The 21287-nt window shown below is 39.0% G+C and overlaps 1 protein-coding gene and 2 long non-coding RNA genes across 4 annotated transcripts; all 3 read right to left on the bottom strand.

The window, feature by feature from the left end:
* Positions 1-1160: 1160 nt before the first annotated feature.
* On the bottom strand, positions 1161-21287 carry LOC309497890 (sialic acid-binding Ig-like lectin 7). Of its 2 annotated transcripts, XM_082168305.1 has the most exons (7): positions 21058-21287; positions 20271-20633; positions 19848-20153; positions 19479-19757; positions 18822-18909; positions 1752-1770; positions 1161-1660 (listed from the first exon to the last, which is right to left on the bottom strand). In XM_082168305.1, the coding sequence occupies exons 1-7, from the start codon at positions 21101-21103 to the stop codon at positions 1562-1564; spliced, it is 1200 nt and encodes a 399-aa protein (XP_082024431.1). In that variant the 5' UTR covers positions 21104-21287; the 3' UTR covers positions 1161-1561. The 2 variants fall into 2 exon arrangements, with proteins under 2 accessions (XP_082024431.1, XP_082024432.1); XM_082168306.1 differs by lacking the exons at positions 1161-1660; positions 1752-1770 and adding an exon at positions 16314-16781 and having other exon boundaries at positions 18818-18909.
* Positions 3184-3876, bottom strand: LOC309497939. The gene is made up of 2 exons (XR_014205772.1): positions 3463-3876; positions 3184-3271 (listed from the first exon to the last, which is right to left on the bottom strand). It is a non-coding gene; the product is annotated as an uncharacterized lncRNA (long non-coding RNA).
* LOC309497930 lies at positions 16314-17204 on the bottom strand. The gene is made up of 2 exons (XR_014205763.1): positions 16858-17204; positions 16314-16766 (listed from the first exon to the last, which is right to left on the bottom strand). It is a non-coding gene; the product is annotated as an uncharacterized lncRNA (long non-coding RNA).

The raw sequence follows: 21287 nt of genomic DNA, 5'->3' as shown, positions 1-21287 counted from the left end.
GCATTTATTTACGGTTATCATCTTTAATAACAGAAAGTAGAAGCCTTAATCATGGGGAAAAATACTGCAGCAGTAGACTATCAAAAACCAGAAGAAGAGTACAAAAATAGACATACAAGTCATTATTCTACACAAAACAAAAAACAAACAAAAAATACAGATTTACTTGAAATAAAAACTTACCTAAGGCTTTACAATAAGGTTTCATTTGTTAACATGAGTTAATAAGTTTGTTACCACGACTGCTTCAGCATTTATTAATCTTAGTCAATGGTAATTTCAACACTTACTAATACATTTTTAGTCCAAAGTTGAATTTGTCAACATTTGTTAATGCACTGTGAGCTAATATGAACGATCAATAAGTCTATTTATGACATTAACAAAGATTGATAAAGGTTTTAAACATATATTGCTCATTATTAGTTCATGTTAGTTCATTTGATATAGAAAATATACCAAATTATATTTAATTTTATATTTATGCATATAAAATCCTGAAAGTACAGCTGATTGAAGAAGACAATTCAATTTTTTTTATCAGACAGTCCATATAATAGTCCACAAAAAGACACAAATGACATATTAGATTAAATAAAAACTAAACTAGAGTACATGCACATTTAAAAACATTTATAATTTCTCCTTTTCTTATGTGTGATTAGTATAAGTCTGTCTCAAATCATAGTATACAAAACATACCCGGATGGTCTTCTATTCCCGGGAGAAGTGTGATCCGTGCACAGTCTAACGGCTAATATTGCACACAAACAATTGCACTTTGGATGAGAATTTGGTTCAGAACTACAAACACGAATAAAAAGATATTTAAACATGGTGTATATGTGTGAGACAGATGGTTAGATACATGAAATGGGGTTGTTTATTAATAATAAATAAATATTTATTTAATGTTATATATTAACATTGTGAACTTTAATAAAGATACAAATAGCATAGTAGCAAAATAGATACTTCTGGACATTAACTATTAAATGCATCTTTATACAAAAAAATGTAAATAAAGTACTTTACGCAGGTATTTTTTTAAACGAAGTACAATGTAAAAACATGCACGTACATAATAAGTGCATTGTATAAAAAAAATTATTTAAATGTTAGTACATAGTAGTTAAAGACACCTAATATAAAGTGGGCCAACTTTAATTTATTTTATTTTGTAAAAAAAAAAAGAAAAAAGAAAAAAAAGAGTACATACTTTTATAGCACAGATAGGTAGTGAAACTGGGACACATCATCTGTCAAATCAAGCCATCTAAAGCTTTTTTTTCCTGACAAACAAATTGCAAATGTGTAATGTGTATGAAACATATGTTTATTTCAAACAACTAAACAGATTTCCATAAAATATGACAAAAACATACATATTTGTTGCCAGTGAGGATTGGTCTTCATGCTTTTGTAATGTATCAGACATAGGATCCATGTGAAATGAGTTGTTTTTATACGAGTATTTCATGTGGAAATACATTCATTGCATAACTCATGAAAAACAACTTAGTGAAGAAAACAAAGGAGGAGATAAATGTGTATTTGTTGTTTATTGTGCGTCTCCTCTCTTAATGTTCAAAGTCTCATATTCAGAGGGTGGAGCTGATAGTTGAAGAGAAGCATATGTGTCTGCTGCCTCATTCTGAGCCTAAAAACAAAAACACTCTCAAACATCATCATCATCATCATCATCCTATATCATGTCTTACTATTTCGGCCTTATAACAAAGAAGACTCACCTTCAGCTTGGCGGACAACCTGAAAAGAAAGGATATTGGGTTACTAACGTTTAGTCCATTATATTATCTCTCTACAAAGAAATGCATTCTTACTGTTTAAACGACTTTTTCGGGGGCGTCCTGCACCTTTCTTCCCCCTTTGATTGGGCAACAGTGACAGCTCTGATTCTCTTCCTACAAGACTGTGAGCCATGATGGTCTAGTGGTGTAATTTTATAGTAATTATGGGGGGCCATAAGGTGAAGGTGAAGGTCAATTTTTATCATATTTATTGCAATATACATTTTTTAAACGAACTAAGCAAAACTGGAACTGAAGTCGACTGCCAGAAGTTTAATATTTTCTTTTCTGAAAACGTGTTGATTTTTAATATCAGTTACATACTAGCTTTACAGAGAGCAAAATCAAAAGCCAGATGTGACTGGCAAGTGAATAAACTTGTGCAGTGACCCCCAACATTTTTTGGACAATTAGTCACACATAAAAATGTCTGAGTGTCCTTTGCAATGCAGATACAAAGTGACAAAGCAAGTGGCATCTGCAAACAAACGATGTAAGAGCTTTTCTCAGAACTAACTTTCTATTTATTATTTGTGCTCAACTGCTGTTAAGTGGTTTTTAGTGGATGTGTAAAGTAACCATAGTGTTGTTTTTCACAATAGTGATAACCACTAAGTGTAGTGTCAAAATATGTTTAGTGTTCATTTTGAATTCCATATATATTTGAATCATTTAAATGCTAATTTATTTATTTTTGTGAAATGTTTTGCTTGTCCTATTTTTTTTATAAATGCCTCTTGGTTTGATATTTTGTTATATAATGCAAATAACATTCATACATTTTCTTTTGCTTAGATCTCTTAATTTGTTCAAACATACATTAGGCCTATGTAAAAATGTAATTCATACATACCATGATTTGAATACATCACTTCTATGGTGAACTTCTATGTTTATAATTTCTAAATTACAATACATTTTGATATTTTTGAGGAGCAGAAAGTGCCCAAAATGAGTGGTAAAACAACTAAATAATTTTGTTTGTTTTTTTAAAAGGCTTTTTAATTTTAACCAAAATAAAATAAGGCAACATGTTATTATATTTTACTTCATTGTCTTCATACTTCAAAAAACTCACTTTAACCCCCACCCCCTTCATTTATTTTTCTATTTCACAATTTAACACATTTACAATTTAATATTGTTCTTGGAATAAAGTTGTGTTTAAATATTTCTCTCCACAAAACTGGATAAATCACTTTCATCTGCACCATATGTCAAAAGCATGAGTGAGTTTATATAAAACAAAATCCATCAGCTCATTATCATATGTTGAGTCTATTCTATGATCCTTATCTTTTCTTCTCTCTAAGTAATTTATTATGGTTGTTCTGCTACGGTTCTTAATACCTTATATGTGTCGTTCACCTACCGTACACAGATAAATGTAATGGCACAGAACATAATGACCAGAACAGCCGCAACAGCAACTCCAGTCATCACAGAGGAAACATTCAAACCTAAAGAAGAAAAAAGGAGTGTTTAGAAAACCACTGATGATCCACTGATTCAATTCAATAAGGGATATAGAGTCATATTTTAATCTTTAAACAAAAAAATAACAATGATGGCAGGAGCATAGGAACGATATGAAAAGTGAGAGATTAGCATTAGCATTAATGACTGATACGGTTACGACTTTTTCATTTACTAATCATCAGTTGAAAGATCCTCAATTTCCCACAATCCTACAGAGGATAAGCAGTATGGAGAATGGGTGGGATGGGTAGAGATAGGCCCTGTCCCAAATGGAAACCTAAGCCCTCTGCGATTTTCTTCAGTCCACACTTTCATGACGTAATGCCGCTTTAACTTTCCAGAAGAGATCTGCTGCTCGCGAGCTTGCAGACACAGCAAAAGTGCACATCGAGGGCGCATATCGTCTGCAAAGGGGCGCTCGCAAGCACCCTTCTGAAACCTAAAATAACAAATGGGACACTATATGCAGTCTTGTGGACTTAACGGACATGCACATGCAGTGGCCATTATAAGTTAAGACAACAAGTGCACATGTGTGTCATTTGGGACAGGGCCATATTTGTGTTCTATGGGATGAATCACATAACTAAAAACTCACGTGCAACAGATAGAAGCAGTTTTCTTGCAGTGCCATGAGTGTTGTTACCGACACACTGCAGAGTGGATGTGTGTGAGAGTGACTGATGTAGAGTGATGGAGCTCCTCAAGCCTGTGCTGTTCAATCGCTCTTCACTGATGAACGTGTTTGAAGAGTTACTGACAGGACGTCCAGACAGATACCACTCCAGTTCAGGAGAGGGATTCCCATCAACCTCACAGAAACACACAGTTACATCAGTTCTGTTACAGCTGGAGGAGGGAGAGATTTTAGGGGCATCTGAAAATGAAAAAGAGAATGATATCATACGTATAGATTTATGGGCGTCTTATGGAGGAGAAAAGAACTGATGCCATAAAAACATCCTACACTGAACATGTAATGTGATGTTGTCCTGTGCTGTTTTGTTCTTGTCCTGTAGCTGGTAGGTTATAGTGCAGGTGAAAGTGACTCTGTGGTGACGGTGAGTAGCAGTGAAGTTCAGATCAGAGATGAGGAGCTCCTGTTGTCTGCTGCTCTCACTGAGGGGGATTCTGGGAGTGAAGCTCCATGTGAGAGTTGGTGGAGGAGAGGAGCAGAGTCTCAGCAGAGCAGCGCAGACTCACAGATCTCCCCTCCAACACCTCCTGATCCTGATCCTTATACAGCTTCACTGTGGGTTTGGGGGGAGACTCTGAAATACACACAAGATTAAGTATACTGACAATAATGGCATGACAAATGCATTTAAAATATTCATCCAACACATTCATTTATTAATAAAAGACTCAAATCACTCACCAATGACATTTACAGTGGTGTTGTCTGTGTAGCTGTATTTCAGATTACCACTCTCAATCCTGAAGTAATATTTCCCACATGGAAAGAACCTATATAAACATATATGTTTTGATATAAGTTTTTAATATATGTGACATATATAAAATTGCCCGTTTTCCTATATTATATGTACATACATGCACCTACATGTTCACCTATATATGCTCACCTATATGTTCACATATATATGCACCTATATGTTTACCTACTATATATTAGTAAAATTATAAAAATCCATAGCTACTAGGCCTACACTGTAAAAAAAAAAAAAAAAAAAAATCCCGTATACAAACGGTAAATCTCTGGCAGCAAAGTTTCCAGACGGATTCCGTTAAATTACAGCAAATAACCATTTCACAAAATTACAGGCAAAAACCGTGAAAATACAGAATTGACTTTACAGTCAAAATTTATTAAATTACAGTACATTACTGTTGATAATGGCTTATTAAACCGTGGAAAAACGGATAAATGATGTCAAATTACATTTAAAAAAAACATTTAACTTTCAAGTTAAACTGTAAATTTAGGGTTTTATAAAGTTATTTTATAATAATGCTGTCTATCTACAGTAATTATCTTTTAATATATAGTTTTTCTGTGTATAATAACTATGAAGTTATGTATAAAAATGCATTAAGTACATAAATTCAAATTTTGTATATTTACAGTTAAGGCATTTCCAATTTCACAACTTTGACCAATCTCTAATTAAGTACTTAATAATAGCAAATGTACAGTCAATTTCTGTTAAATTAATTAAACGTATAAGTACAAAATACCTGCACATTTACAGTATTACTCATTAAACAAACACTGAACATCAAGATATGTGAATGATAGGAAATACAATCTTAGTATATAATTTAGAACATGTAAAAATATCTACATTAAAAGACAATTGCTGTATGCCTTTATACTCTAATATAACTTATTTTACACATTTACAATTACATTTTATCCAAAGTGACTTAAAAATTAAGAGAACAATAGAAGCAACAAGTGCAGTGACAAGTCCCAGTTAGTATTAGCACAGTACACAAGTTTATTTATTTATTATTAAAACAAAGATTTAGTATTATTGTGTCAAGTGTTTATGAAAAGATGGATCTTTAGCAGTTTCTTGAAAATGTGTTAAGTTGGGCAGGTCATCCCACCAGCAGGGAACAGTCCAGGTAAAGGTCAGTGAAAGTGGTTTTGTGTCTCTTTGGGATGATGGCACCACAAGGCGCTGTTCACTTGCAGAACACAAGCTTCTGGAGACACATAGATCTGAAGCAGTGAGTTTAGGTCTTGCTGCAGCATCTGGATCAGTTGCAGAGGTTTGACTGATGCAGGAAGGCCTGCCAGGAGAGCATTACAATAGTCCAGTCTGGATAGAACAAGAGCTTAGACAAGGAGTTGTGTGGCTCCGACAGGAAGGGCCGAATCTTTCTGGTGTTGTATAAGGCAAATCAGCAGGATCGCATGGTTTGGCTGAAAGTGAAACCATAAGCAGTTTTGTCTTGGTAAGTCAAATGTAAGTTGAATTGAAGGTGAAGGTCATTCATCCAGCAAGAATTTTCCATCAGGTAGGCTGAGATGCGAGCAGCAACCGTCAGATCCTCTGGCTGGAATGAAAGGTAGAGATATATGTCATTATAAGTGATAGGAAAACCCATGTTTCTAAATGACAGAGCCTAGTTACAATACAAAAAAATAATAATAATAGATGGGTGGAATCTAACACAATCGTGGTCTTACTGAAGCAAAACCAAACCTTGTGCAGCTCCAGTGGCCTCACAAGGATCAAATGAATATTCACATGGGAAAATATAGTATAAAACAAATTAAATTTTCTGCCACTTTTAGTGCAATCATATGGAATCAGAAGACTCGGCCATTACAATATTTTAAATTACTTCTTCCCATACCTTGTTTGCCATGATCATTCTGCTTTCCACTTGACCTGAAATCACAAATATATATATATATATATATATTTTTATTTTATTTTTTACAACTCAGTATTACATTTGCACATATCAGAATATGTTCCACTGGGACAATGCAAAACCTCAACTGACGTGTTGGCAAGCATGCAGCCAGAATATGCAATTTATCATGTGGTGTTCATATTCTAGCCTCATGTGTTTTCCTGTATCATCAACAAGTACAGTATTACTGAATTCGTTTTCTTAACGGTCTTGATAGCCACGTTAACCCTTACTGTACGTTCACACCGCCGCCGACTTGAGCTGCAAAGAAGCTCTGGCCGCCCAGTCAAGGACGCTTGTCAAAAAAGTACGGGGAAGCTTGTTGACGCTTTGGCCGCTCTGAAGTCTGTGTCACACCATGAAATGTAAACAGGAAAAAAAACAAGCAATACATTGATACTAGGAACCTTTTATAATGACAGCATTTTTATTACCGATTTGGTCGGGGAAAAAAATATTTTGATTAATATGCGCGAGGGAGAGAGAGCAAGACGTAATGTTTGAAGACGGTGAAGGTGAGTGCGCGCGCGCGGCCGGGGCTCTCTCTCTTTTGTAACTGGTCCCTATATGAAAATAACGTCATATCATAAATGATAGGAAACCCAGCAACAACGATTATCAGTTTCTCCTCCATTTTCTCGGAACTAATGTTTTGGTAGGAACGAAAGTTTACATCGTATGTTTCTCCGGAATCAGCCAGCGCGAAGGACGTCTATATTCCGATTGGTTGCTGGCGTTTGCCGCTGCCAGAGCCATATGCTCTGGCCCAGAGCCATAGAGAGAGAGAGTTGCGACACTCTTTGATGTCGCCGCTATGGCTGTCACGTGGTTCATGTAAGCCCCAATAGTTCCAAAACGTACGCTGGCTGTCATGTTCTTCTATGGGACAGACAGCAGCGATTGCATTATTGAACGGTAAATATAAAATAAAACACACACCCAAGTACTTTTTCAACTGTTATTGCATTATTGCATTTTGTTAATGTCAGTTTTGCATTTGGAGATAAGTTTTAAGCTATATTTTTGGAGGGAAAAGCTTAGTGTTCATGTTCGCATGGGTAGTAGCACTGGCTTTAGCGGCTCTAACTTAACTTTTCCATATCATTCATCTGATGATGGACGTCTCATGATATTTATTTTAGCACAACTGGGCTGTATTAGGCTATTGATTCCCGTGATTTTGCTTATAAATTTTGATTCAGCCATTAGCCTACCTTCGTGATCACGCAAAGAGGTCTGCCGTGGCGGTCCGTTCAGAATTCGCTTAGAAGCTAGCTCACTTCTTCTGATGAAAGTGGCCATCCCCCAGGACCACAACGTGAAACATGATCATGTTAAGACTAAGAATATTATTTTAAGATTAAGGCCATACACATTATCAAAACTATAACAGATTAAAAACGAATTTAAGCATGGCTGATACAAATGAAGGTTTTCAAATAAAATATTTTTTATTAAACAATGACAGACAACACAAATGTGTGCTTGTGTGTGTGAACAAGAAAAACAAAAACCAGGGGCAGGTGATCCATGAAACAGACAGGACTGGTGATGGCCATAACAATCCTAAAGGTCCAGCATTGTTCTCACAAGCCGCTTCACTCAAGACAATAATAACATAAAGAAAAGTTAGTATATCCCAAAAAATTAAATTAAATAAAAGTTGCTATAAAGGTGGTAGCGATTCATTACCGAACTCTTAGCTGACGAAGTCGCGCTAGCTAACTAACGTTAGCTAGCAGGCAGTGCTTGAAAATTGGTTGAAACAACCAACATAAAATATAAATAATTACGCTGTGCATGTACAAATGAAGACCAGTATAAGCATCGCAAAGGGCCTCTGATACAATATAGACAGTTGATAATTCAAAAGAGGTCGATATTTCGGCAACTTAACTCTGGAACAACTCGACGCGCAGTGAATGGTGTCCAACGCCCAAATGACAGTGTTTGGAACTTTTTTTTTATTTTTTTTTTATTTTTATTTTTTTATTAACAAATATCTACAGAACAAAACTGTTTGCCAGGGGTACACACATTAAAATAAATAAGGTTACAAAGAGTATACAAAAAACACATTAGTTGCATAGAAATTTTTCTAGAATAGAATTTGTTTTTAAAGCCTTTGACTGTTTAAGATCATTGATGGTGGTGCTGTAATGAGATAGCTCTTGTAGAAATAGGTTAAATAATGGCTTGCTGTCAGTCCATTTTCTTTTATGAATGTGAAATTTTCCTAAAAATAAAACAAGTTGTACAAAGAAAATCAAGTCCTTTTCCAAATGAATGTCCTCAAAGTAAAGAAGAACGTCCTTCTCCTGCAAATATAATGACTGTCCTGTTTTCCTTTCAATAAAATTTTGTACATTCATCCAGAACATTTTAGTAAACACACAATGATAAAACAGATGTTCAATAGTTTCTTCATTTGAGCCACAGAAATTACATGAATACTCAATATCAATCTTAAATCTTTCTAACGTCTTTTTTGCCGGATATATTCTGTGTATAATTTTGAAAGATACTTCTTTTATACAGTGTTTGGAACTATTCCGATCTTCATATCCCGGAAGTAGGCGGTTAAAAGCGCCGCCATTATTTACAACGGAGGTCTATGGGAGTGTCGCCACTCTCTCTCTCTATGGCTCTGCTCTGGCCGCTGCTTGCCGCTGAACCGCGTCATAGCTCATTACCATAAAGTTGAGATACTTTCAACTTTCAGATTGACGCTCAAAACGCGACGCCGATGGATTTGACGCTCCTTGCAGCTGAGAGAAGCCAGCTTCCATTGAAAATGAATGACTTCCGGTAACTTTGGAAGCTCAAGTCGGCGGCGGTGTGAACGTACAGTTATGAAAATTAACTATGGTTTAACCAAAAAAAAAAAAAACCTTGGTAACGTTAGGCCTATTTGTTGTATAACTGTGGTTATTAAAAATGGTAATAAAAATCCGCCAAAAACGTGGTTACTATTTTTTAAGAGAAGAGTTTTCAGCTTCCAGACACTACAGTGTTTCAAAATGTCCCGCCATTTAAGAGATTGATTTACTGACAGATACTATCGCGTATTAACAAAGATTTTATACACAATTAAACGGACTTTGTGTATAACAAGTCTACGAAAGCTTGTTTTAGGTCTTTTTTGAGGTGTGGGTTCAACTGATCTTTCTTAAAACAGATGGAAAATGTAAAGATGCATGCTACATTTTCAGTGTTTTGCCTCCAGCTCATCATTTAAAATGCTAACGTTAGCTTGAAAACTGTAACGTAAACTTAACACAAATGTAATATAAAATATCGTTCACATGCAGACTCTTACCTCAGCCGGTGATCGGTTGCATGATGTCCGCTGTGACGAACCAGGCTCACTGAAAAGGGTGCTATTTCCGAAGAATCCAAACTGACAACAGCTAGGGCTCCTGCTCACGGCTGCTCTCGACGAACACGATTGCTTTGAATTATGAGGTGTCATATTGAACCCCTGTTAATCTCACAATCCACTTCAGGAGAGTAGACTGAATTCAAATCTCCCACTTGCACTTGATACAGATCCAAAGTCGACTGATCAGCTGACCGTTGTGGGCGGGACTAAACAGCGGAAACGTAATGGCGGCGAATTTGAATCTGCGTCATCGCATGCGCGCGCGCACACACACACACACACACACACACACAAAGCCCTGAATGTGCAGCAACGGAGATTTGGAAAAATATTAATAAAATATACATGAAATTATGGGAGAATAAGACAATGAAATAATGATCAAAATGAGCATCTATTTGCAAGACAAGATTAAAAGACTATAGCCTAAAAAGAATTCAATACAGGTCTACTGTAGCCTATGTAGGGTAGGCTGTATGTACAAATACTATTATTTAACCTTAAAAAAAACTCACTTTAACCCCCACATACTTAATAATCTGTAAGGACAACATATTGAATAGATGCAGATTTCTGCAGTTATACCTTCTTTTCTTTGTTTTCTAATTTCACAGAAAAAAATCTGTAAAATATTACTTTGTAAAAATACAGACAAGTTCCTTAAAAAACGTAAAATTGATGTAAAACCAAAATACAAGCAATTACCTGTAAATTTAATAGTGGACCTTTAAATTACAGCAAATATCTGTAAAATAACAGGCATTCACTATAATGACAAAACGGTAAAATTCTGTAAAAAAAATACAGACCATTACCTGTAAAATTACACTTTTTTTTACAGTGTAGGCAACATAAATAAAACCCCAAAATGTAGAAATTTACATTATTTATTTACTTAAGAACAATCAAATAGTACAAGAACAAAAATAAGACAAAAAACTGAACAGAATTATTATTTTTTTTAATCTTTTTGATCTCAGCTCCGTGAGCTTCGAATTGATAGATGTGCCTATCTGAGCTAGGCATCATGTATGACAGTTGCCAAAGTGAGATATGAGCTACAAAATGACCATCCTGCCATGAGCTATAGGAGACATATCTTGTATGTACATATAGGGCTTATATGTATATATAAAGAAGCAATACAGGAGACCTATATGGCCTGTATATGCACATATATGCACCTCAATTTTGCCTATATGTGGCATATATACGCATATATGCAGCATATATATTATCATATATGTGCATATATGCTGTATATATGCAGCATATATGTGCATATAAACTGCATATAGGTTTCATATATGCACATATATCCTCATATAGATAGGTCCTGAGATCCAGTACCAAAGTGCTGAGATCCAGTACCAAAGTCCCAAGGGCAGGTGCCCGGGGCCCATATACCACATGATCATCATGGGACTCACAGAGAGTCCAGGAAGAGGGGCTAGAATAGCATCATTCCTATAATAAATAGCATCCTATAAGGAGCAATTATATAGATCGTGTTTCACACACAGCCAGGGCGAAACTCGGCCTAGTCTGGTGAATATAATGGGTCTTACATACTGCCCATAGAGCTGCACGATCGATCAGCGAGCGTTGCTCAAGCAGTTTCAGTATTCTGGGCCGAAAACATCGGGGCAGACAATACCGATTTATCAGACCGAAAGCAGCTTACCCTGTAAAGCGGGAACCTCTAGGTTATAAAACCTTATAAATGTAGACGGGGAGGCCCAGCCTGCCGCCATACATATATCTTGTAAGGCAATCCCACTAGACCAAGCCCACGATGAGGCCATGCCACTTGTGGAGTGCGCTCTAACACCTAGCGGGCACTGCAGGCCCTTAGAGGCGTAAGCCAGCGCTATAGCATCGACTATCCATCTGGATAGGCTCTGTTTCGACACGGCTAGTCCCTTAGAACGTCCGTAGAACGAGACAAAGAGCTGCTCTGTCTGTTTGAAGACAGATGAGCGAGACACATAAGCCCTTAATGCCCTGACCGGGCAAAGGAGGCTGGCGTCCTTCTCCTCGTTAGAGACTGGCAGGGCTGACAGGGAAATCACCTGAGACCTGAACGGTGTGTTGAGGGTTTTAGCAAAGTACCCGTGACTTGGTTTGAGTATGACTTTCGAGTCATTTGGCCCAAACTCCATACATGTCGTGCTCACTGAGAGCGCTTGCAAGTCCCCAATACGCTTCACTGAAGTGAGAGCCAGAAGAAATACTGTCTTGAAAGACAAGTGTTTGATATCCACTGATTGGATTGGCTCGAATGGGGCATCTTTCATGGCCTCCAAGACCGTGGAAAGGTCCCATATGGGAACTGAGGGAGGTCTGGGAGGGTTTAGCCTCTTAGATCGTCTAAGGAAGCGAATGACCAGATCGTTCCTTCCAAGTGACTGGCCAAGCGTTGGTTCAGTAAACGCTGCTATAGCCACCACGTAAACTTTGAGCGTGGATGGGGTCCTGCCCTTGTCCAGTAGCTCTTGTAGGAAGGAAAGAACCTCCGTCACCCCACAATCTGGGGGTGATATGCCACGGGCTGTGCACCAGCCAGAGAACACAGACCATTTCGAGGAATAGAGCCGTCTCGTAGAGTACTGTAATGGCAGCTATTTTCAATTCTGGATGAACGATTCCAGAACTCAATGATAAATTCAGAATAGAAAGCATATGAGGGCATAAAGATAAAGGCTCTATGGCCCCTTTGCTCAACAGTTTCGCAATCTCGGCTTGAAGTAGATGTGCTGCTTCCTTTTCCACCATGGTTTCGATTCGCGCCGCGTAACTGCGGGGGCGTCGAGCGAACTAAAGCGAATAGCCTCTTTCTATAATGTTCAGCACCCATTCTGATACCCCGGGGAGCTTTGCCCATGCATTCGCACGAATAGCTAGGGGTTGAATGAGATCTGGGCTCTGGCCGTGACATAGTGGCGGCGGTAGAGCTTCGGTATGCTGTAACATAGACGCCGCATCTGCAGCGTTCGAGGCGGGGGGCGCGCTGATCACAGCGGGCAGCATGTCCGCGCTCGACTCTCCTTGGGCGGATAGCTAAGGGAGAACGAGCGGGGGGGACCCCGTGGGGCTTGTCATGTCTGTGAGTGAATGTGGGCGTATAACCGCGGGCACATTTACTGCACTGAAAACACCGTCGGCCTGAGCTGACTGTATGTGTGTTGGTTTAGTTTTTACAGAAACCGAAAGATATGCAGTGTGTAGTGTTTGTGGGCACTGGATCGTGGGCACGTTCACTACATTTAATGCACAACCGACATGAGTCGATTTTATGTGCGTGAGCCCTGTGGGGCGGGCTGTGTCTGTGTGTAGGAATGGGCACTGGGCAAGTGGGCATTTTTACTACACTCATAACACCATCGGCCGTGGCCGGAATACCAGGAAAAACACTCTTTGAGAGATTCATCTGGGTCGCCGTAAAAAGGCAAGCGGGCCGTGGTACCGGCTTGTTTACTGCATAATACACTGGAACAGTCGCATTTTCTGAACGAGCGAGAAGTTTTGGTGGAAGTCTGGCCGCAGCAAGACTTGAACACCGTCGTTTACCTAGGCGGGCTAGGAAGACTTTGAAGCCTCGGGCTTTATCTCAACCTTCTGCCGGGGCCCACGTGGGGGGCGGCGGCCGGCAGAGTGAGAGCGTGGTCTCGAGTCTCGAGCCTGTCGACGCTGTGAAGCGGCGGCGGTGGGCTGCGGCTGCGGCTGGGAGCTTCGAGCAGACGGCTGTTTAGAGCGACCTGTTGCAGAGCTAGCGCGCTTCGGCAGGAAATGCTTCATGGCTTGTGACGTTTTCTGCACCTCAGCGAATCTGTCCGCGAAATCTTTGACGGAAGATCCAAAGAGACCGGCAGGAGAGATGGGGGCGTCGAGGAACGCAGCGCGCTCCGAGTCCGGCATCTCAGAGAGCGTCAACCATAAGTGTCTCTCAGCAACGGTGAGAGAGGCCATGTTCCGCCCTATGGCCTGTGCAGGGGATTTAGTGGCGCAGAGTGCAAGATCCGTAGCGCTTCTTAAATCCGGCACGCTGATAGCTTCCGGCCCTTCCTCATCCAGCTTTCGGAGAAGGTTGGCTTGGAAGATCTGCAATGTAGCCATTGTGTGCAACGCAGATGCAGCCTGTCCAGCGGCGGTGTAAGCGTGGCTGTGCATGGCTGAAGTAGTGCGGCAGGCTTTAGACGGAAGCGCCGTCTTTGCACGCCGTCCAGCAGAGGGCGGGCAAAGATGGGTAGCTACCGCTTCTTCCACCAGAGGAAGAGAACGGTATCCTCTGTTTTTAGCACCGTCCACCACGGAGAATGCTGCTGAGGCAGAGGTACGCACCCTGGCTGAGAAGGGGGCATACCAGGACTTTGCGAGTTCTTCATGAAGCTCAGGAAGAAACGGCGCGGGTCTAGAAGGTGGCGAAACGCGGTCTCCTAGCAGGAAACAACCATCCAGCCGGTTGTGCGCAGGCTCCGCGGGCATCGACCACTCGAGGCCGAGGCTCTGCACGGCCTGTGTGAGCAGGCGCGTTAGCTCCGCTTCAATGCTCGCTCTTTTCCCGGAAGACTCGCGAGCAGAGGGGGCGAGATCCACAGAGCTCGACCAATCCTCACTGCCCGACGCCAGGATAGAGCAGCTGTCCTCCTCTACAATCGCCACTTCTTCAGTGTCATCCACAACGGAAGCGGCGGCAGACGGCGGCCGTTGTCCGGGAGTGATAGACTCAGGTGAAGTGGGCGGTGAAGCTGGCGGGCGAACCGGCGAGCTTATAACGGTTGGAGGAGGCTCCGGGACCCGCTGAGCACGGCGCTTTTTACGGCGCTTTTTACGGCGAATGCCAGGCGAGTCCTCAGAGTCGCCATAGGCAGTAGCTCGCAGTGAGGGCATCAGCCGTCAGCGAGAGCGAGAGCTGCATGTCCTTCACCCAGGCAGGAAACGCAGATGACATGGCGGTCCCCGTCGCTGAGTGGGGCTTGGCACGAGCCACAGAAGGTGCGAGACATCTTAAGAAAGACGCTCGAGCTCTTTTAGAGAGAGAGAGTGTGTGTCGCGGCGGCGATCACACACTAGTATTGTAAAGGATATAGTGTGCCGGATAGCGCGGCAGGAACGGCGGCAGAAGGCGGCTCGGCCAGCGGCTTTGATGCAAGGCTCGTCCCGCTGAAAAGGCTTTTTCGACGGCGCGGCTTCTTCTCTCTGGATCCAGCGATGCGTGAGCTCCGCTGAAGAGATGAAAATCAGCTATACCAGCCTCTCGAGCTATATTTATAGCCCAAGGCCACGCAAGTTTCGGCGGGACGTGACGCAGTGGGTGCGAAGCGCCCTCATTGGAGCTGACGTCACGACGGGGCCTTTCGATAGGTTGCTGCAGTTGCCGCAGAGCAGCTAATAGGCGCGCGAGCTGTTTCGCCTATGTCTGCATGCTGCCGCAACGCGTTTTACATTATTCCAAAATTAAGGATAATTTTTGGCTTCAGTATCTCGCGGAAAAGAGATTTCCCCCATAGCGTAAGATATTACGCAGTACGAGAGAACCTCTCGTAAGAGAACTAGATGTGAAGAGAAAAGAAACCACACCTTGTAGCAGAAAAGAGAAAAGAATGATTTTCTCTGCCTTGTTCATCTCTTCATTAACAGACACTCAGTCCAGTGAGGAAACACACACTAATAAATCTGCACAAACGCGACAAAAATATGATAATTATTGTAAGTGTCCAGCAGCTCAATAAACAGAACAACACTGAAAACATCTGAAAAAACATCTAAAAAAGAAGAAGAGTTTAAGATTTGCAAGAGATAAGAAAAAATCGTTTTTAGAAGGAAACCAAGTTCTGTATTGTGGCGTCTGCTGATGACTTGAGACTGTGTGAAACTGTACTGTGTGAGATATTTAAACATGGTGTATATGTGTGAGACAGATGGTTAGATACATGAAATGGGCTTGAGTTATTAATAATAAATAAATATTTATTTAATGTTATATATTAACATTGTGAACTTTAATAAAGATACAAATAGCATAGTAGCAAAAGAGATACTTCTGGAGATTAACTATTAAATGCATCTTTATACAAAAAAAATTTAATAAAGTATTTTTTTGCAGGTATTATTTTAAATGAAGTACAATGTAAAAACATGCATGTACATAATAAGTGCATTGTATAAAAAAAGAAAAAAAGAAATGTTAGTACAAAGACACCTAATATAAAGTGGGCCAACTTTATTTTATTTTGTAAAAAAAAAAAAAGGTACATACTTTTACAGCACAGATAGGTAGTGAAACTGGGACACATCATCTATCAAATCAAGCCATCTAAAGCTTTTTTTTCCTGACAAACAAATTGCAAATGTGTAATGTGTATGAAACATATGTTTATTTCAAACAACTAAACAGATTTCCATAAAATATGACAAAAACATACATATTTGTTGCCAGTGAGGATTGGTCTTCATGCTTTTGTAATGTATCAGACATAGGATCCATGTGAAATTAGTTGTTTTTATACGAGTATTTCATGTGGAAATACATTCATTGCATAACTCATGAAAAAACAACTTAGTGAAGAAAACAAAGGAGGAGATAAATGTGTATTTGTTGTTTATTGTGCGTCTCCTCTCTTAATGTTCAAAGTCTCATATTCAGAGGGTGGAGCTGAGAGTTGAAGAGAAGCATATGTGTCTGCTGCCTCATTCTGAGCCTAAAAACAAAAACACTCTCAAACATCATCATCATCATCATCATCCTATATCATGTCTTACTATTTAGGCCTTATAACAAAGAAGACTCACCTTCAGCTTGAAGGACAACCTGAAAAGAAAGGATATTGGGTTACTAACGTTTAGTCCATTATATTATCTCTCTACAAAGAAACGCATTCTTACTGTTTAAACGACTTTTTCGGGGGCGTCCTGCACCTTTCTTCCCCCTTTGATTGGGCAACAGTGACAGTTCTGATTCTCTTCCTACAAGACTGTGAGCCATGATGGTCTAGTGGTGTAATTTTATAGTAATTATGGGGGGCCGATTTCAAATCCTGATGCAATATACATTTTTAAAACGAACTAAGCAAAACTGGAACTGAAGTCGACTGCCAGAGGTTTAATATTTTCTTTTCTGAAAACGTGTTGATTTTTAATATCAGTTACATACTAGCTTTACAGAGAGCAAAATCAAAAGCCAGATGTGACTGGCAAGTGAATAAACTTGTGCATTTTTTGGACCACTTAGTCACACTTAAAAATGTCTGAGTATCCTTTGCAATGCAGATACAAAGTGACAAAGCAACAAACGATGTAAGAGCTTTTCTCAGAACTAACTTTCTATTTATTATATGTGCTCAACTGCTGTTAAGTGGTTTTTAGTGGATGTGTAAAGTAACCATAGTGTTGTTTTTCACAATAGTGATAACCACTAAGTGGAGTGTCAAAATATGTTTCGTGTTCATTTTAAATGCTAATTTATTTATTTTTGTGAAATATTTTGCTTGTCCTATTTATTTTTATTTATTTTTAATAAATGCCTCTTGGTTTGATATTTTGTTATATAATGCAAATAACATTTAAACATTTTCTTTTGCTAAGATCTATTGATTTGTTCAAACATACTGGTGTTACGTTTTTTAAGTGGATGTGTAAAGTAACCATAGTGTTGTTTTTCACAATAGTGATAACCACTAAGTGTAGTGTCAAAATATGTTTCATGTTCATTTTGAATTCCATATATATTTGAATCATTTAAATGCTAATTTATTTATTTTTGTGAAATGTTTTGCTTGTCCTATTTTTTTTTTGCCTCTTGGTTTGATATTTTGTTATATAATGCAAATAACATTCATACATTTTCTTTTACTTAGATCTCTTAATTTGTTCAAACATACATTAGGCCTATGTAAAAATGTAATTCATACATACCATGATTTGAATACATCACTTCTATGGTGAACTTCTATGTTTATAATTTCTAAATTAAAATACATTTTGATATTTTTGAGGAGCAGAAAGTGCCCAAAATGAGTGGTAAAACAACTAAATAATTTTGTTTGTTTTTTAAAAGGCTTTTTAATTTGAACCAAAATAAAATAAGGCAACATGTTATTATATTTTACTTCATTGTCACATTCCATTTTTGGAGTTATTAGATGTAAACTTTTGGTATAATTTGTTTTTCTATTTCTCAATAGGTGCTATTGTTCTTGGAATAAAGTTGTATTTAAATGTTTATTTCCCCATAACTGAATAAATCACTTTCATCTGCAACATTGTGAGTGAGTTTATATAAAACAAAATCCATCAGCTCATTATCATATGTTGAGTCTGTTCTGTGATCCTTATCTTTTCTTCTCTCTAAGTAATTTAGGTTCCACTTTATTTCGATAGTCCACTTTAGACATTCTACTAACTATAAGTAACTTACCAACTACATGTCAACTTACTCTCGGCTGAGTATTAATAGACTGTAGTAGACTGTTAGGTTATGGTTAGGTGTTAGGGTTCGGGTTAGTAGAAAAAGTTGAATTGTAGTTGCCAAGTTACTTATAGTCAATAGAATATCTGTTGGGGGACCATCACAATAAAGTGTTAGCAAATATTAAGCAGTCTACTAATACTCTAATGACAGTTAGTTGACATGTAGTTGCAAAGTTACTCATAGTTAATAGAATGTTTAAAGTGGACTATCGACATAAAGTGTTACCGTAATTTATTATAGTTGTTCTGCTATGGTTCTTAATACCTTATATGTGTCGTTCACCTACCGTACACAGATAAATGTAATGGCACAGAACATAATGACCAGCGCAGCCGCAACAGCAACTCCAATCATCACAGAGGAAACATTCAAACCTAAAGAAGAATAAAGGAGTGTTTAGAAATTCACTGATGATCCACTGATTCAATTTAACAAGGAAAAGCGAGTCATATCGTAATCTTTAAACAAGATAACAATGATGGCAGGAGCATAGGAACGATATGAAAAGTGAGAGATTAGCATTAGCATTAATGACTGATACGGTTATGACTTTTTTCATTTACTAATCATCAGTTGAAAGACCCTCAATTTCCCACAATCCTACAGAGGATAAGTAGTATGGATAATGGGTGGGATGGGTAGAGATAGGCCCTGTCCCAAATGGAAACCTAAGCCCTCTGCGATTTTCTTCAGTCCACACTTTCATGACGTAATGCCGCTTTAACTTTCCAGAAGAGATCTGCTGCTCGCGAGCTTGCAGACACAGCAAAAGTGCACATCGAGGGCGCATATCGTCTGCAAAGGGGCGCTCGCAAGCACCCTTCTGAAACCTAAAATAACAAGTGGGACCCCCTACATCCTCACAAGACCACAAGTGCACGTGAAGTGTGCCACACAGGGCCATATTTGTGTTTATGGGAAGAATCACTGAACTGAAACTCACGTGCAACAGATAGAAGCAGTTTTCTTGCAGTGCCATGAGTGTTGTTACCGACACACTGCAGAGTGGATGTGTGTGAGAGTGACTGATGTAGAGTGATGGAGCTCCTCAAGCCTGTGCTGTTCAATCGCTCTTCACTGATGAACGTGTTTGAAGAGTTACTGACAGGACGTCCAGACAGATGCCACTCCAGTTCAGGAGAGGGATTCCCATCAACCTCACAGAAACACACAGTTACATCAGTTCCGTTACAGCTGGAGGAGGGAGAGATTTTAGGGGCATCTGAAAAAGTAAAAGAGAATGATATCATACGTATAGATTTATGGGCGTCTTATAGAGGAGAAAAGAACTGATGCCATAAAAACATCCTACACTGAACATGTAATGTGATGTTGTCCTGTGCTGTTTTGTTCTTGTCCTGTAGCTGGTAGGTTATAGTGCAGGTGAAAGTGACTCTGTGGTGACGGTGAGTAGCAATGAAGTTCAGATCAGAGATGAGGAGCTCCTGTTGTCTGCTGCTCTCACTGAGGGGGATTCTGGGAGTGAAGCTCCATGTGAGAGTTGGTGGAGGAGAGGAGCAGAGAGTCTCAGCAGAGCAGCGCAGACTCACAGAGCTCCCCTCCAACACCTCCTGATCCTGATCCTTAAACAGCTTCACTGTGGGTTTGGGGGGAGACTCTGAAAAACAGAACAAATACAAGATTACGTACACTTACAATAATGGCATGACAAATACATTTAAAATATTCATCTAACACATTCATTTATTAATAAAAAAAAACTCAAATCACTCACCAATGACATTTACAATGGGTGTGTTGTCTTTGTAGGTGTATTTCAGATTACCACTCTCAATCTTGAAGTAATATCTACCATCTTGATTTGAACTAACATTATAAAATATAGTAGTGCAGTTCTTCTCGTGTAGTTTTCCAGTTATTTCCCCTTTAAAGTGATCATGTTTGGGATCGCTGGAGTTAAACACTATATGATTTGCAGCATGTCCATCTTTGGACCACACTCCTATAGCAGCACTCTCAGTGAGGTCTTTGTCATGTTTATCCTCAATCTCAAATGTACACTTTATAATCACACAGGATCCACTGAGAGCTTCAATCTTCTCTGGCAGACTGATGCTGAAATTTCTACAGCAAACACCTACAACACACACATGATGAAAATCATTCAGACACCAGCAGAAACAATCACTGAAACATTCAGACAGACAAACACATTTCTGTTATACAAAATGCTAAAAACTAAATTAATATTTTTTTTCGATTACAAAACATTCATTTACTTTACAGGGTCATTGTTAAAAGTATAAACAGAAGCAGAACAGAAGCAACAGTGAAACAAAATATTCCACTGCGATTTAATTTAAATAGTAATAATCTTCTTTTCAAGTAGTCTTGAGAAAAGAGCTGTTTTTCAACATTGTATAAATGTTTTTAATTGTCTGTAAGTAAACTATCTGAAGCACCACACATAGACAGAATAATAGTTTAGCACAATTCATGCTCTCATTCGCATCACACTTTAGTCGTTTAAAAACTAGATGTGAAGAGAAAGGAAACCACACCTTGTAGCAGAAAAGAGAAAATAATGATTTTCTCTGCCTTGTTCATCTCTTCATTAACAGACGCTCAGTCCAGTGAGGAAACACACACTTGTAAATCTGCACAAACGCGACAAAAATATGATATGTAGTTCAAGACTTGCCAGAGATAAGAAAAATTTGTTTTTAGAAGGAAACCAAGTTCTGTATTGTGGCGTCTGCTGATGACTTGAGACTGTGTGAAACTGTGCTGT

Source organism: Leuciscus leuciscus (genome assembly GCF_965113295.1).
Source record: "Leuciscus leuciscus genome assembly, chromosome: 4".
NCBI lineage: Eukaryota > Metazoa > Chordata > Actinopteri > Cypriniformes > Leuciscidae > Leuciscus > Leuciscus leuciscus.
The sequence above is the reverse complement of the archived record's forward strand: the minus strand, read 5'-3'. Positions and strand labels throughout refer to the sequence as shown.

What these genes read in the sequence shown, in the direction of transcription:
- LOC309497890 (XM_082168305.1), bottom strand. Translation starts at nt 21,103, where the DNA reads ATGAACAAGGCAGAGAAAATCATTATTTTCTCTTTTCTGCTACAAG. An exon ending in ACCCATTGTAAATGTCATTG is followed by an intron (nt 20,154 to 20,270) that starts GTGAGTGATTTG and finishes TCTGTTTTTCAG; the next exon opens with AGTCTCCCCCCAAACCCACA. An exon ending in CATCACATTACATGTTCAGT is followed by an intron (nt 19,758 to 19,847) that starts GTAGGATGTTTT and finishes TTACTTTTTCAG; the next exon opens with ATGCCCCTAAAATCTCTCCC.